The sequence below is a fragment of the Clarias gariepinus genome, chromosome 9 (genome assembly GCF_024256425.1).
Source record: "Clarias gariepinus isolate MV-2021 ecotype Netherlands chromosome 9, CGAR_prim_01v2, whole genome shotgun sequence".
NCBI classification, from domain to species: domain Eukaryota; kingdom Metazoa; phylum Chordata; class Actinopteri; order Siluriformes; family Clariidae; genus Clarias; species Clarias gariepinus.
Window position 1 is genome coordinate 14,994,693 of NC_071108.1, and position 15,074 is coordinate 15,009,766.

A 15,074-nucleotide genomic window follows, 5' to 3' on the forward strand; every position below is an offset into this window, starting at 1 on the left:
TTTTAGAAGAGCAGTTCATGTGTTTTCACTTGTATATTAATTATTGATATTTATCATTATTCCTCTTCCAAATTTCAAACTAGCCATAAATGCTATCGCAGGCTCGTTATTCAGGAGGATGAAGTTTTAGCTGTTACTTGATTTCATGCGTCATATTGCGCCTTTAGAACAGCATGGCAAGAAGAGGTGTTCCCAACCTTTGGACTGAGTATATAAAATTGGATTTTCCATTCCCGTGGCTTATAATCAGTGACTTAAAACCTACCTCAGCACACTTCCTGTCTAATCATAAAGGTGTAGCTGGACTTTGCTCTAGGGTTTGTGCTAAACAGGAACATTTGACAAATTTGTGGATGTTTTCTCCTGGCATGCATGTAGAAATAATGATTTACAAAGATTAATCTTGGAACTATACAGACTTTCTCAGGTAACATACTTTTGATGGAAATATAACAATCTATTTAAAAATTGGTAAAATTGCTAAACAACTGATGTTTTATTATTGTTCATAATATCGAGAACTGCTAATGTATCATTTGAAATGGCGAGATAAAACTAATGGAATATTCCACAATCAAAATGAGCTCATATAGTAGGGCACTAATATAGTTTAAACCTATTTCTTGAATATAGTGTGAACTCGCTTGGGAAAACCTAAACGTTTACACAACGATTAAAGCTGTTGTCAGTAAGCCTTTGTCATTTTTGAAGAAAGCTAGTTATAGCAGAAAAATTGTAGCAACTGTTTTTGTGAAATTCTTAAGAGTTTAAGCACTAATATTCTAAGTTAAACATCTACAATAATTTGGTGTAAATACTTCATATATATTTAGTGGCATGTAAAAACAAATTACAGAGATTAAAAAAAAAATGTTAATTGTCTCAAAGTCAGAGCTTCAACATTTTCATATTTTAAAATATAAGGAGTTTTCTAATGGTTTCCTATAACCCTATAAGGCCTATTTTGTTACCTACTGTGTGTTTTATGGCATGTATTTTGTTATAATAATAATAATAAAATACATAATTTATAATGTATATTTTAAGTACCATAATTACACTGAATGTTTTAATATTTTTGGCTCAGTCAGCCAAAAATATTAAAACATTATTATTTTTGTAATAGGTGTGTGACATCATAAAGAAAGAATGTTCAACAACCCAGCCTCAAGGTACTCAATCAGCTAAAGCCTTTTTAAACCACACATTTCTGGAAGTAAGAGGTTTAGGGATTCTGCAAATGATGTGCAGCTGTTAAAACTGTTTTTCTGTATGTATTTGTTTAATATTGACAGGTAATACATTTCCCACCATACATGTATGTTTACCAGCTACTTCCATGATTAAGAATAACTTGCTTACTTATCTATTTTATTTGACTATTACTTACAGTGAAGCTTGGGCTGATTTCTATTAGATTGGGCAGTGTTAAAATTGTTAAACATACGCTGTCTATTCTGGCAACCCTGTGCCCTAAGGTCTTTGCATTGTCTAGGAAATAATATGAATATTATGAAAATACTCTTGGATATATGGAGCACAAAATGTTAATAACAGTTTTTAATAATATTTATGGTTGAACTAATGGCGTTCAGTATTATTATTTGATAATGTACATGTTTGTACAGGCCAGATCCACAGAACAAACAATGTTGTGTTTATATTGTAGAGGTTTCTCATCAGAGGCATCTTCTCAGATGTCCGATATGTCTCGGCCCAGTGCAAAATCCATCTACAGTGAGTAACAACCTCAGGGTTTTTTTCACCCCCAGAACTAATTTATGACTTCCATCTGTGATTCCATGTATTTTCTTACAACACAGTGCAAAGGAAGGAATATTTGGGGAACATAAGCAGACAAGCAGATGCTTTTCAGTACAGAGTAGAGGTAAGGAGAATCAATCAACAAAAGTGCATTTTTATATACAACATGCCTAGCATTATGTTTCCACCATGTTATTTTTGGCCAACTAGAAATGTTGTGTGAGCTACAGTATTGCAGAATAACGGCATGAAACCAGGTTTTTAAAATAACCTTTAGAATTCGCTGAAGACATTATGGACTTTCCAATAACAGTATTTTTAGCACAACTTTAATTCAGATTTACAGGTTAGGTGCTCCACATAATCTGTTAAGCATTTAAGGAGTGTCCGGTTTTAGTGAATTGTAAAAGAAGTAAAGCTGCCATACGAGTGTATCATCACAATGGAGAACTTTGTACTTTGTGCTTTCTTGCCCGCATGACACGCTACATTTTTCAGGAGCAAGAGGAAAAAGATGATAACAGAAAATGACTAATGCCCTCAAATTATGTATTATTATTATTATTATTATTATTATTTATTGATTTACTTATTTATTTATTTTTCCATAAATAAATTTATTGCATTAAATGATACTGGTACGGTATAAGGGGGATGAAATAGTTGCATACTGATATTTATAAACGTCTGCTTGGTAATAGGCCGTCATGAATCACACCATTCTGTTGTTAAGTACTCATCCAAGTGGACACGGCTTTAAAGGGCATGGTCTACCCTGGTCAGATCATTGATCACATAAACAGTAGTTTCCTATACTATACATGAAAGTACTTATTTACTAAAAGTCCCATGTACGTTTGCTGTGATTTTACTCTTCCTTCCTTTATGTATACCTACTGTAATATTTAAAAGGTTTACTTCTTATACTTATCAGTAAGGTTGTTATTATATAGTTTTTACTAAGTAACATGTTTATAATTCATCCCTTAGCACTTGTTTACATGTGAATTAAATGGACGGGATGTAAGAAGCACTGAGGACTGCGTGACCAAGCTGAAGAGCCTGGAGAGCCGAGGGAAAGTCTGGGGTCAGGATATGATCCTCCAGGTGCAGGGCAGCCACTTACAGCTGTGTGATGTGGAAACGAAGGTCAGGGGTCACCCTAGCACAAGCTTTATTTCATATTTAAGAAATATCATAAATGTTATTGTTCACAATGTTATATGCCTGAGTTTCTTAAAATTCTGTATTTCTCTTTTCTATATCTTTCCTTATTACCTCTTGAAACTGCTGACTGTGCAGGAGCTGCTGGACTCACTTCCTCTTGGCAGTATCCTTCAGACGAAAGCAATCTTGGACAGCTGCGCTTATGACTCCCTCTTGATAGTCACAGCTCAAGACAATAGCCAGAGGGTTACAAATGTTTTCGTGTTCCAGTGTGAGGAAACCGGGGTTAGGACTTTACTCTCACTCTTGCATATGGTTTTCTTTCAATTCGTTTTTTTTCCCTAATGATCTGAGTTTGTCAGGTTATTAGGTACCTATCACATATTATTGCACTTTGTACGGATACAGTTACAGACTGTAGCCCATTAACCCCATAGAATCATGTTCAACCAGATATCATTTGTGTAGCAGATCCTTCTCAGTATCTCTCAGCAGTAACAATGGCATGGTAGCGATATAATAAGGTTTTGTGGTGAAATTGGCTGGAATTTCTATATTAAGATGATGGGTTTTATCTAGTATCAGCTAATATTAATCTAATATTATCTAGTTAAAGGCACGCTGGCTTAGTGGTTTGCACTGTTGCCTTGCACCAGAGGTCCCTGGTTCGATTCTCGTGTTGGATCTGTGTGCATGGAGTTTGCATGTTCTCCTCGTGCATGGTGGGTTTTCTCCCACAGTCCAAAGACATGCAGATTAGGCTAATTGGCGTTCCCAAATTGCCTGTAGTGTGTGAATGCATGTGTGAGTGTTGACTAGATATCGTAAAAAATATCGTTAACAAATGATCACCACTGGCCTTCACGGTCCCTAGTTGGACTAAAGAGGTTTCTAGATGGATGGATGGATTATCTAGTTATCTAGTATTGTTCAGTGACTGAGTAACTGGATAGATAATGTTTAAAGTGTTTTTGAGATAGAAGAAAATTTTGACAAACTGACACACAAAGTTATGTGCATTGCTGAATTACAGGCAGAGGAATTGAAAGCTGATTTAGAAAGTGTGATCCAGAACAGGGATGAAAGGCCAGGATTTTCTCCGAGTGAGCCACCGTTTGACATCAGGTAGGCTTTTGTCTGTCAAGTGCTCCGGGTTATGTGTGTCTGCAGTTGAGAATTGCATCAGTTAAAATATTGCTTATGCTCCAAGGTCAGGTTTGGGGTCACTTACAAATTTCTTTGGTTTTGTTTAGTGATTTATTTTCTACATTCTACAACAATACTGGGGATTTCAAAACTATAAATTAACACGTATGGGATTATGTAATTATGTAACAACAAAAACAACAATAAGTTGTTATTTTAAGACACAGAGGTCAGCCTTTCTGTAATAGATCTTGCAAGAACAGTATTGTCAAGTGCATTTGCAAAATCCATCAGGCACCATAATAAAACTGGCTCTCATGAAGGCCATCCCAGAAGGGCGAGACCAAAACCTACCTCTGCCGCAGACGAGAAGTTCATTTAGAGTTATCAGCCTGAAAAATGACCAATTAACAGCACCTCAGATTACAGGCGTTATAAAGTCTTTACAGAGCACAAGTAGCAGACACATCTCACCATTAACTGTTCAAAGGAGATTAATGCATTTTTTGGACGCCTTCAGCATTCCTTTACAATGTAGTAAGAAATAAAAATCAGAAATGATCATGAAGTTAGAAAGTGCCCCCAAACTTTCGAACGGTAGTGGATATAAATGTGTTGTAGATGTGCTGCTATATAATTTCAAAATTTATATTCAGTGAATAAAAATAATGTCTCCAAACAAAACTTGTTGTGATGTATCACATCTTCTGCAGGAGTAATCTGGAGAACATAATAGGTCAAGGTTATTCTGGGGGTTTCCGCAAACCTGGACTCTCTCCAATGCACTTCACACCTCCTCCACCTGAGTATCCTCCTCCTCACTCCAACTTCTATCAAGACTATGGTAAAAAACTCTGCCTAAACATAAACCTAACAAAAATGTCTTTTTGGAAACCTACGCAGTGGTAAAGTGCTCGCCCTATCATCCAGAGGTCGCTGGTTCGATTCCCGTGTAATGGTGTAACTTCTTGCAGTCGGAGGTCTAGAGAGAGCTGATTGGCCGAGCTCTTTCAGGGGGGAGGGATGAGAGGTACTTAGTGCTTCCACATTAATCACGGCTCTACAGCCAATCAGGGGAGCCTGTAAGCTCGCGCAAGCTGAAGGAGCGGAAGATAGCGCTGTCCTCCGAGTGTGTGACGCCGCCCATAACGGTGCGTGAGCGAGCAGTTTGAAAAAGATGCAGTCGGCTAACGTGGGTCGGAGGAAACACGTGATAGTCTTCGGCCCTCCTGACTGAGTGGTAGTAGTAGCCTTAATGTGGGAGCCCCCTAGTGACGGGGAGAAATTGGACACGACTAAATTAGGGAGAAAATCTTGGGGGGGGGAACTGTATCAGTTTTATACAAGAAGAAGGAAATTCAGTTGAATGACACACTTTGAATGAAATAATAAAACTGATCGATTTACAACCTTTTTTCATTTAGAAACTTTGACAACTTTGACCATAACCTTTATGTTCCTCATTGTACCATTTTTATTAAAACTGTTATTCAAGGGTTTTTGGATATTTAGCAGTTCTAAGCATCCAAAAGTGGATTTCCTTGTAATGCTTAATGAAAATTAGGCTTCTAGGTGGAATGGATATAATGAAAATGTAACCTGTAATATGATCGGTTAAAATCATAAAACCTATTGCAGGTTCATTTTAAATACTCTGTAAGTAAATGTACAGAATTGGTTTGAAACAGACATAATTTTTCTATTCAGATTACATTAAGAATGATTAAAACTTGACAGTGCATGCGGCTATATAAAAGTAATCAAAAGCTAATAACCAGCATGTTCCCAGAGAAATAAGAAAAAAAAAAAAACTTTTTAGAGTTCCATTTAATGCTGTGGAACATCCCTGAACAAAGTTAGCTCCTGTTTTGAGAACTGTAAACTATTGATATCCTCACATCCTTGTTTTTGCTGTTTCTTAAAGGTAATAAAACATCTGTATATTTTTATGTTACTGAGTAACCAGAAAATGCAATGTCCTGAAGTCCTTAGGACAGTAAAACATAACTAAGAACAGTGTAACTCAAACTATTACAAAGTGCTGACAATGGGAACTCTTTCCATAAATGTTAGATACCCACTGTGCAGAACCCCACCATGCAAAGTGTGAATATGTGATTTTTATTTATTTCATTATTTATTTATTTTTATTTTTTTAATTGCGTTAAGATTATGTGAAATGTCTACCAGAAATTGAGTCAGTTTCTGTCTTAAATTGAGTAAAAGTGTGTCTGCCATACAAGTCACTGTGAAAGTCACAATGGAAACATTAGATAACGTCACATATTATTGAACAGATTCAGGCTGTGATTTGCCGTACAGCAGCAATTACTTCCAAACAAAATCAGGATGTAAACTGAGAAATTAAAAGCACAGGTTTAATGAACTGAGTAAAATTCTTACTGTACAAGTCACCGCCCTTTTACTGTCTATTCAAATTACAAATAATGCATGATTTCATTCTTAATTCTCTATTATGCACCAAACTCTGTTTTTCAGATGATCACCAGCCTCCGATGTTTTCATCCAGAGAGGAGAACCGTTACAGTCCAGACATGCGGGAACGACAAAACCACATTGATCAGCAGCCTCCTCTATCCAAATTAGACATTGAAAATAATGTGGTCAGTTTATCATTTCTGCCTTGTTCTTATCCATATTTTCATGAATATATGTAATGTACAGTATGTTCATATAAATGTCTGTCTATAAATATGTTTAAATATTTAAATATGTTTAATATATCTCTTCTCTCTAGGAAATCTTGAATCATGCTTTGGCTGACATCGAGATATTTATTGTCAAAGTCCAAGCAGCTTTATCACAAGAGAATGGAAAGAAGAAAAAACTAAACAAAAAGAAAAACCAAGGCAAAGCAACATGATATATGCAACAATAGTGCAGGCTAGGTGATTTTTTTTTTTTTTTCCAATATATACGGGTATTTCTTAATTCTTTACTCTTTATTTTCTGTGCAGGTGAATACCTTCCCTCTGTAGAAGAATTTGTGGCCTGTCTCCAAAAAATGAAATATAGTTTTAATCTCATTGTAAGTCAAAAACACAAATCTTTCACAAATCTTTTCTTTCCAAGAAGGAATCAGTGCAATTGCACACATCGCTGTGTTTTGTTTTTTTGTTTTTTGTTAGTTAGTTAATACATTTTTTCAGTTATTCATTTATTAATAAGGAGTGTTCAAGTCATACTGGGACTTGTGATGAAATTTCTCGGAAATGAAGGTGTAAAACCGACTAACATACAGCAGGCTTCAAGCACATTACAGCTGTGAGTCGCTGGACGTACGATGCTAATACTTCAATCATTACGGCATGAGTTAAAGTGGCTTCTCACAGCTAACATGAATTTGCGTGTTAGCTTAGTTTAATAAGTAACTGCAGTAAATAGTATTTCTAATGCTATAAAAGTTGTATGTATGGCATTGACTTGTAGTTAATACACTTTGCGACTACTCTCAGGGTTTATTGTTACAGAGGTAATCATGTTAGTGAGCACCAGTGTTGGGTGTAACGTGTTAGAGTACTTGGATTACTTTTTTGATGTAACGAGTAATCTAACGTGTTAGGTCTGCCATTTAGGTACTCAGTTATTTAGTTATATTTTTAAAATTAAAATGTAATTCGTTATTCAGACAATTTATATAATCCGTGAGCCAGACAGCAGTCATTTCCAATCCGTTAGTCACAGCGCCAAAACTCATGACTCAGCAACGTGAAACTAATGATAAGCTAAAACTATACGTTAAATAATGCTAAACCTTTAAAAGTAGAGTTAACTAAATTAATCTCCCTAACTGAATCTTATTGTTAACTTGCCTTTTCAAACATTTCTGAGTGGCTGGTTTTCAAATGCCTCTTCATGATTGGTGTGTTTTTCCACTGATTTTTTTCAGTTTTGTTTCCTGTGGCAACATTTTTTTTAAACCCCCCATCATATTAACACCCTGTATTATAACCTTTTATATAAAACATTTTATCATAGTTTTGTTCATGCACTTGGATGGCCGCTCTGTTTCTTCCGCTGGCGTGGATTCACAGGTGCCCATGATTGATGTAGTGCGATAAGCGCCTCCCATCCTTCCAATCTGAGAGAGCTCAACCAATCAGCTCTCTCTACAGCATTACCCATCATTTAAACTTATGATTTTTGGATGATAGGGCGTGCACTTTACTGCTGCCCCACTACTTTTTTTTTTTTTTTTTTTAAACTTGTCTTTGTCATTTGTCTATGAATATTTTTATCATTTTTTTCATTGACAAAGTTTAAACATCATTTAAAGTACCTTTTGGGAGGCCATCCTTTTAGACATGAAGCAGGCAATACTTTAATGGCTTTGGCATACTGAGAAAATGTTCTACCCTGATGGTATCCAACACTACAAAAACACTGGGATAAGTGTAGCAGGGATTATATGATGGAAAAGGAAAGGTCCATCTACAGTGTGTGCTATCTGGTGCATGGGGTGATAGATACTCCCCAGCCTAGAGATATATCCATGGTTTCTGTGGCAGGGTTGGGTTGCCAGCTCGACGCCTGATTATATCTGAACTTGGGGGTGAAGGAAATTGCCCAAAGATCCAATAGTGGCAGCTTGGCAGCATTGGGGCTCAAAACAGCAACCTTCTGATCAGTAGTCCAACACCTTAAATACCAAACCACGCCTCCCCTGGGGCAATATATAAAGAAATCAATTTACTTTTTATTGTGTTCTGCTATTCTGTGCAATCAAATGTCCCAGTTTGACTTGAACACCGCTAGTAATTGATAAATGTCTTAATAAGTATCTATCCTACCACAGCATCCAGGATTGTGTATTGGAACTAATACATCTTCTTTTTGTCTTGCTATAGGGGAAACTTAAAGGGCACTTAGCTAATCCAGGTGCTCCTGAGTTCATTCACAGTCTCCTCTCCTCCATTGCTTTTGTGAGTATCTACTAATCCTTTGTAAAGTAAATTTAGTCTTTCTTCACTTTCATGTAACAACAATGTGTGGAATAGATATATAGTTGAAACTTATTTCAAAAATGTACATACAGTCTTATGCTGAGATACGTGATCTTCTAGTGTTGAATGTCCAGATTTGGAAAATGCTCTTTGTGTGTAGGTCAAAATGTACTAGGACTCCGTTACTAACTAGGCTATTTCTCTCTCACTGATATTACAGCTGAGGATGCAGTATCCTCCTAATGTGGCTCCTTCAGTTGTGTTCCCCCTTCTCACTGAACAAGCTCTGCAGCTCCTCACCCAGGAAGTGACTCGAGAGGAGGATCAGCTCTGGAACAGTTTAGGAGATGCCTGGAATATTCCCAGGTCAGAACACCACACATATTTAATCCACAATGCTCATCATGAGTGTTGCACTCAGTTTATTACATTCTCTCTGCTCATTTTTAGATCAAAATGGCCGAATGCAGAACAGATACCACCATATGTTCCTCAGTTTTATGATGGCTGGCAGCCACCTGCACCAGCCCCTGCCCAATTAGGACCCATGAACCAACCTTTGTCACGGAGCAACAGTCAGAGATTTCCAGCAGAGAATGGCATACAGCAACGACCCGGACAGGTAACAATCTTCAGACTGTTTTTTCAATCATGGCACGATTAATGATTTTAAATTTATATGAGCAGAGAATAAAATCATAGCATGAAGTCCAACTGGAACTACAGCAGATATGCATTCCTGTCTTGCCTTGAATCACAGCGCCCCCTGCTTCTGTCCCTGCCCTCGAGCCTTATCTTTATCTCTCACAATAATTTCTACTTCCTTCTCTTCTCTCATTTCCTCATTACTTTCCACTTAGCACTTCTTCTTTAAACTATATTTTAGGTCCTTTTCACTTTTTCATTTCCTTTTTACTACTGTAACCCACTTCAGTCAAGATATGAAATCTTCTCAATTTATACACCCTGCACAATTATAAGCAACTCCTCTGCTAGTAAAGAAGCACTTAATTATTAATCAATAATAGAACTCTTTGGAAATATATACATTCATATGATATCAAAAACTTTATGCCCACTGTGAGGTACAGATGGTAGAGGAATAATATTTGGGACCGGCACTGCATCCAGTGGCTGGCGTTTGGGCCCTGGCTGGGAATTGAACTCAGGCTTTTCGCATAGCAGTTGAAACTCCTACCACTGAGCCACCAATGCCGGCAAAAATTAAAAAACATTATGAGCATAAATTTGACACGTAGACATTTTTGGAGGTATATTAAATTTAAAACAGAAGTGTCCAAATACTTAGTTTCCAACACTCTATGTAATGTGTATCAAATGGTTGTAGTTTAACGATGACATTGTTGACACAAGCTGTTTACTTTCCATTCCAGGATAACAGGCCTTTTGGCGCTCCTCCTGAACGGTAAATACACAGTGTGTAATAATACTGCTGGTACAACTGATCATTCTGTGTGAAGTTGATAGTGTTGTTATCTGAATCATACAGTAATCAATTTTAAACCCCACAATCACCAAAATACCAAACAAATTAAATATGATTTCACACATAAGGGCATAAGAACTGTCCTGTATTTTTAGCCACAATTCTAAAAATATGTTCTGTGAGTGTCTACTGGGTAAAGCCCTATACAAATAAACGAAATAACACACATTTAAAAGTATTAAAGGGCAAAATTATGCATCTATAAAGCCATCATTTTGTTATCCAGTCTATGTTGTTTTTTTGCCTGTAGCTCAGGAGAACCTCCGCTTTCCATGAGAGTGATGTACAACTTTACAGCCCGAAACCGCCAGGAGCTAAGTGTAATGAAAGGTGATGTGGTGCAGGTAAGATCTGTTGGGCTGGTCTTTGGTCCCTGCAGGGGTGGGTGAGCCTTGTGTGCCCATCATTCTGTCACCAGTTGCCTGGTGTGTAGTTGGGAACCAAAGGTGTTGAGTTCTCCTGGTGGTGATGTTGATGCTATGGCTGACAAATAAGATCAAATGGATCTGCTTATTTTTATATATATAAAGACATTTGTCCTTTTACAAAAACTACATTGATTTATGAACCACATTTGCTAAGATAAAATCTAAAAACCATGACCTGTATGTGAGAAACTGTTTGTGAATGTGTTCCCACAGGTGGTACACAAATCCAGGCAGTGGTGGGTAGTGCGAAACAATCGTGGTGAAGAGGGTAGTGTGCCTCCAAATGTTCTAGAGCCTATTAATGCAGGAGAGCCACCAGTAAGTCTGTCAGTTTTTTCATGATTTTAAGTTTAAGTTTGATCCATCATTTACTGTACTTTTTAATCTGGAGTAAAAAGACAACACAAGCGCTGTTTAACTTTGTTTTATATCAAACCATTGTGTCAGAGAATGAATCGGCCCCCAAATCTCGACATGAAGTCCAGCCCAGAAGATGTCCGAGCCTGGCTACAGTACAAGGGCTTTTCCAACACGTAAGGAACCATTTAGCCTTATGCATTAACTGTTCAACACTACATTTAACAAAGCTACACTATACCACTGAATGCTGCTTCATTCATAAAAACAACCTACTTGGGTCATGACATAACTTGGTCTATTTCATCAGATGCAGAGAATTAGTGAATAAAATTCACGAATCATTGAAGGGACGCTTACTACATTGTTTTAAAATTGTAAAAGAAATAGGGTGTGGAGAAATGGTGTGTTCTTCTATGAGAAAACAACCTATGGACCCCCTCAGTGCCTGATTACATTTATATTGTAATAGGCTACTAAACCGCTTGTCACAACTCATTAGGTTTCGGGAGTGTCCCACTTTTGTCACTGGTTGATGAAGAAATACTGCAACTGCCTTGTCAGATAACACATGTACTGTATCTGCTCAGCTCTTCACTCCCTCTTTATCTATATATACTCATTATCAGTACCTGATAGCCTGGTATACATTTTATATACTGTACGTTCCAGCCATTTATGGCACTACCATAGTATTTAGACTTTATTTAATTTTAAATAAAATACTGAAAACACAATAGTTTTGTGCCTGAGCTTAAAATAAAGAAAGTGGACTCTATATTAACTTAAACACATCTCCTGTTATACTGAACGTCCAGCTTCCTATCACACAGTTTAACTGTAAATGGGTCCCTGCTCTCCGTTATCACAATGAGGATGGGTTCCCTGTTAAGTCTGGTTCCTTATCAAGGTTTCTTCTTATTGCCATGTCACGGAGTAGTTTCCTGACCCCGTTACAGTTAGCGTCCTCATTAGTTAAAATCTGTCCCTTTGATCATAAAAATTTCTCAATTTTTTTTTTTATTCTGTTAAGCTGCTGTGAGACAAGAAACACTGTTAAAAATGCAATATGAATAAATAATTGAATTAAATTGAATAAAGTAATGTTAGGCACAGTCTTATTAGGTGTAGTATATGGAGGCCTGATGAATTTCAGTTGATTCCAAAGGTTTTCAGTGGGGTTGAGATTAAAGCTCCTCCACTCCATCCTTGGCAAACCATGTTTTAATGGAGCTTACTTTGCACAAGGGCAATTATAATGATACAGCATACAAAAGATATCCTGTAATTGTGTGCCTAAACTTTTCTTGCAACATTTATGGGGAAGGCCAACACATGGGTGTGAGGGTCAGATATCTACATATTTTCTGTCATATAGTGTATTTATATGGTTATGGTCGAAAAAAGTTGCATCCTCTATGATTTATTTGATTGAAAACATTTAATTGGTTTCAAAATTATATTGTGTTATAATACATTTACATTTGGGCATTTGGCAGACGCTCTTATTCAGAGCGACTTACATTTTTATCTCATTTGACATCTGAGCAGTTGAGGGTTAAGGGCCTTGCTCAAGGGCCCAACAGTGACAACAGGTGGTTGTGGGGTTTGAACCTGGGATCTTCCCGAACTGTAGTCCATTGCCTTATCCACTGAGCTACCCCCGGCCCCAATACAAGAAAACGATCAAAAAAAATAATTATCCAGACCTAGGGCTGAAGTTTTAATGATTCTATTGGATTCTAGTTGGAACTCTAACATATGTTAAGAAGAAAAATCTTTTCAATTTGGACCTAAAACATTTGCCTGTGCACATGTAAATACAGTACAGTATACTATGCCTTTATAATATACACACACATACGAACTACAGTAGGAGCACCTGTAGCTCTGTTTATTTATACAGTTATCCAATAGCAGTAGTTAATTATGTAGCAGCAGTGCGGCTCATAAAAGCGAGCAGATACAGCCCATTACCCTCTGACTTCTCTCATCAACAAGGCATTCCTGCCTGCTCACTGGACTTGCTTTCGTCTTTCCACATCATTCTGTGTAAGATTTGAACGCATTTTGTAAATGTGTGATATTATGGACTGCACTGCTACCACACTGATTAGATAACTGCGAGGGGTTATGAGTACAGGCATGGCTATTAAAGGGACCAGCGACTACAGTATGTACAGACATGTCTTTTTTATATTCCCCTTTTGTATATGTACAATGAATGAGAGATTTTTAAAATTAAGTATTTAAAACTTAATAAACTAAATCATTGGTTAATTAAATGTCATAATAGGAAACTATTGTTTTTGTGCCGTAACCTCACCTTCCATCCTTACTGTCCAGTACCTTCATATAAAATAAATAATTAATTATATAAAAGTGTGTGCATTCAGTATATTTTTAAATGTAGATTAACAGTTAAGTAATTAATACAAAGGTCTTTATAAATGTATTTTAAAAATGTTAAATTGTCATTTGGCTATTGTTAACCACATTAAGAAGCAAATTAAGCAGACATCATTTAAATATGAATTGAAGTGTTCCACAAATGTGCTATTTATACTTTATACCGTCTGTAAAACATACAGCTACATGAGCAGAGCTCAACTACTTCATTTTAACTTTATATTTATTTTACAATAAACAATCTTCCGCTGTTTTTCAAGGGAGCAAAGTACAGAACTTTCAGGTGCACTGGTGAACAGGATTGCAACACACAGGATTGGTTAAAGCACTGGCACCATAATCAGCTATAACACAATGCTATAAAACACCTTTTGCCTTGCCTGAGTTTTACAAGTTTAAATTTTGTGTGTATAGGACAATACGGAACCTGGGTATGATGAATGGAGCATTGCTTTTGGGGATGAGGCGTGAGGATATACGAGCCGTGTGTCCTGAAGAAGGAGGTCGGGTTTTCTTTCAACTGCAGGCCGTTAAATCATCTGTGGCAGTATGTATCAAATAATTCACCAGTGCAGTTACTTTTAAATGTATTTGTTTATACATTTATCTTAGAATATGTTTTTTCACTATATGTAAGTACATTTGCGTGTTTTTGCAGCTTGCAAGTGAAGCAGAATATAATCACTACAATGGCCGCTAAACAAGCTCTGGTGAAAGAGGGATGCCGGCTGACGGATTCGTTCACAAGATCTATGCAGTGATTACCTGCTGGCATTAACATATTATGTTGGTTCATAAAAACAATTGAATGATCTAAACATAAATATCAACTGAAGTTATACTCCCAATACAATTTGAAATGTAAGAACGTTTCATATGATGCTTTTTTGATCCTCTATTTAACCTACAGTATTTATCATCTAACATTTGTGTCAGAAGAACGAGTCTAAATTTTAATGTTAATATTAATGATATTAATATTAACAATACGTTAATAGTGAAAGTGTATACACAATGATTAAAACATATTAACCAACTGTCATATTTAGTCAAATATTTATAGACTCTATGATCAAGTTTAATCTAGCTATTATAATTAGATGCATTTATCATTATTTTAATTCTCCATATTACTTGTGACTCTTGTATATACTGTGCTCCTTTACATTATAAACTGGAATATTCTTGCAAGAAAGGATGTCCGGTATAGTTAAAATATGATCATTGCTATCTAAAATGGTTTTGCAATTTCTGATAAACCAAAATTCTGAATTTTACCTATTCAAATAAAAGTGGATTTTCATTAAACACAATTGTTGCATGAGTAAACAA

The 15,074-nt window shown here is 36.4% G+C and overlaps 1 protein-coding gene across 3 annotated transcripts; it reads left to right on the forward strand.

The window, feature by feature from the left end:
• Positions 1 to 270: 270 nt before the first annotated feature.
• Positions 271 to 15,072, forward strand: eps8l3b (EPS8-like 3b). Of its 3 annotated transcripts, none has more exons than XM_053504348.1 (20): positions 271 to 427; positions 1,088 to 1,172; positions 1,670 to 1,737; positions 1,824 to 1,888; positions 2,755 to 2,913; positions 3,067 to 3,216; positions 3,965 to 4,056; positions 4,791 to 4,921; positions 6,577 to 6,701; positions 6,836 to 6,947; positions 7,056 to 7,126; positions 8,946 to 9,020; positions 9,262 to 9,407; positions 9,492 to 9,663; positions 10,436 to 10,467; positions 10,799 to 10,892; positions 11,190 to 11,294; positions 11,424 to 11,509; positions 14,157 to 14,289; positions 14,401 to 15,072. In XM_053504348.1, exons 2-20 carry the CDS (start codon positions 1,150 to 1,152, stop codon positions 14,440 to 14,442), a joined length of 1,881 nt encoding a protein of 626 aa, XP_053360323.1. In that variant the 5' UTR covers positions 271 to 427; positions 1,088 to 1,149; the 3' UTR covers positions 14,443 to 15,072. The 3 variants fall into 3 exon arrangements, with proteins under 3 accessions (XP_053360323.1, XP_053360325.1, XP_053360324.1); XM_053504350.1 differs by having other exon boundaries at positions 1,092 to 1,172; XM_053504349.1 differs by having other exon boundaries at positions 1,127 to 1,172.
• The last annotated feature ends 2 nt before the right edge of the window (positions 15,073 to 15,074 follow it).